Raw genomic sequence first — 2,329 nt, 5'->3', positions numbered from 1 at the left:
ATGAATTCAGGAAGACCCGAGACCATGGAAAACTTGCCTGCTCTCTACACTATTTTCCAAGGAGAGGTATGTTCTTTTGAGCCTACCGTTTATGTTAAACACGGATTTAGGGTGAAAAGCAATTGGATTGGGAGCTCCTGACCACATGAGAATACCTTGAGCATTACATCTTGAACGGAAAGGGCTAGTGCGACATCTGGCTGTCACATGTACCTCCTCTTAAACACTTGGCTCTAACTATACACTTGACATCTTCATTTGAATACTTCTTAGCATCTCATATTTATGTTTTAAATTGAATTCTTGATTTTTGTCACTAAACCTGTTCCTCTTCTAGCCTTTTTCTGTCTCAGCAAGTAGAACCACTGTCTGTTTAGATACCCAAACTAGAACTTTGGACATAATCTTTACATGGTGAGAGAAATTATCTTGTTTTCTACTTTTTATTTGATCTTGATTTTCCTTCCCTCTCCAGTCTATAAGCAAGCCCTATCATTTTTATCTCTTAAATATATTTTCAGTCTATATACTTCCGTATCTCCTTGACACCACATTAGTTCAAGCTCTCCATTTCTTGACTATCCTACTACAATGCCCTCCTCCCTGTGTATGTTGTAGCCCCTTTCCAATCTGTTGTTCACATTTTAGCCATAATATTTTAAATACATAGATTGGACCATGGTGCTTCTGCTTACAGCTCTTTAGATGTTTCTCTTTATATAAATTTAAATATATCCAAACTTGTTTTCATACCCCTTACATGACTGACTTGGCCTCTGCCTGCTCTGATGGTGTTGACTTGTTCTGCTCTGCTCATACTCCAGCCACATTGGCCTTCTAATAGCTCTGGACATTCTGAACTTGGTTCTTCCAGCTTCTAGATTTCAGCCCTAATACTATCTCCTCAGAGAACTTTCTTTTCCACTTTATCTAAATGGATCCACCCCATACTTGTTTATTTATTTGTTTGATATCTGTCTTCCTTACAAGACTATTAAATTCTACCAGGGCAGGGCTGTGTTTGTTTTGTTCACTATTCTATATCTCATGCAAAGGTTGTTGTTGTTGTTGTTTGCCGTGGAGTCAAACCCGACTCATGCAAAGGTAGAGGGGTAGAAAATAGTAGGTGCTGAATACATTTTTGATGACTAAAGGAATGATCAGCCTTTGGAGGACAAGATCCAGACAGAACTTGAATTCTAGGCCCGGCTCTTTTACTTACTGAGCCTCAGTTTTCTCATTTGTTAAATAAGATTGCTGTGATGGTTAAATAAACTACCATCTACAAATACATAATGCCTAAGACATACCCCCTGCCACTGAGTTGTTTCTGACTCATAGCAACCCTGTAGGTCACAGTACAACTTTCCCATAGGGTTTCCAAGGCTATAAATCTTTACAGAAGTAGACTGACTCATCTTCTTCCTGCAGAGTGGCCAGTGGGTTTGAACCGCTAACTTTTTGGTTAGCAGCTGAAGGCTTTAACCACAGTGCCACTGGAGCTCCTTGAGATATAGTAGTTTCTCATTAAAGTTACCTCCTTCCTCTTAAAGCAAAAGTTAAACCAAAACATTGTTTTTAGTGTCTTTAGAGTACCTGTGGTATTTTAACTGTATCGTTCTTAGGGAATTCATACTTGGTTCATGGCTGACAAGAGTTTTGCCTCCTAATAGTGGTAGTTTTTTGAGAACACACTTTGTGACTGTCAATTGTTTATAAATAGTGTGGCTCTTGACTTCTGCTAAGTTGATCCCAACTTGTATTATAACAGGCAAGATACAAAGGCTAACACTAACAAAATTAGCAAACAACTCTCCCTTTCATTGCCTCTATTCTCTTTCTTAAAGGACCAAGGTTTCCCCAAGGATTGGTGAAGTACTAGGACTCAGAAAAAAAGAAGTGGTAGCACTGGAGGTGAAATGATTTCTCTGATCATGCCCTCACTTGTCAGGTGTTGTACAAGATAGAGATAAAACACTGCCCTCCAAGACTCCCTCAGAGTTCTAGGAAAGTGCCTCCTGACTTACAGCTTTTTTTTTAGATAAAATGTGGCTTGAACTAGTCTAAGGTTTTTTTTTTTCCCCCTTATTCTTTTTACTTTTATTGTGGTGAAAATGTACACAACAAGACATTTGCCAACACAATAACGTAACACAATTACAACTTGGGGCATTGATGACATTTTTCATGTTGTGGCACTATTTCTATCCTTTTCCAAAATATTCTACCACAATTAGCATAAACTCGGTGCCCCGCAAACAAAAGCTTCCCCTTTCTCCCTCATTCCTACCCCTGGTAACCACTAATAATCTTTGGTATTTACTATATA

At 38.6% G+C, this 2,329-nt stretch overlaps 1 protein-coding gene across 1 annotated transcript in view; it reads left to right on the top strand.

The window, feature by feature from the left end:
* Window positions 1-2,329, top strand: part of ZCCHC17 (zinc finger CCHC-type containing 17) — a 107,013-nt gene continuing 104,684 nt past the window's right edge. The window contains exon 1 of the mRNA XM_007954130.2: window positions 1-66. Within this exon, the coding sequence (XP_007952321.1) occupies window positions 1-66 (66 nt within the window). The remainder of the gene's footprint in view (window positions 67-2,329) is intronic.

Source organism: Orycteropus afer, unplaced genomic scaffold (assembly GCF_000298275.1).
Source record: "Orycteropus afer afer isolate SDZICR_OR568_19922 unplaced genomic scaffold, OryAfe1.0 scaffold00433, whole genome shotgun sequence".
Classification (NCBI taxonomy): domain Eukaryota; kingdom Metazoa; phylum Chordata; class Mammalia; order Tubulidentata; family Orycteropodidae; genus Orycteropus; species Orycteropus afer.
The sequence above is the reverse complement of the archived record's forward strand: the minus strand, read 5'-3'. Positions and strand labels throughout refer to the sequence as shown.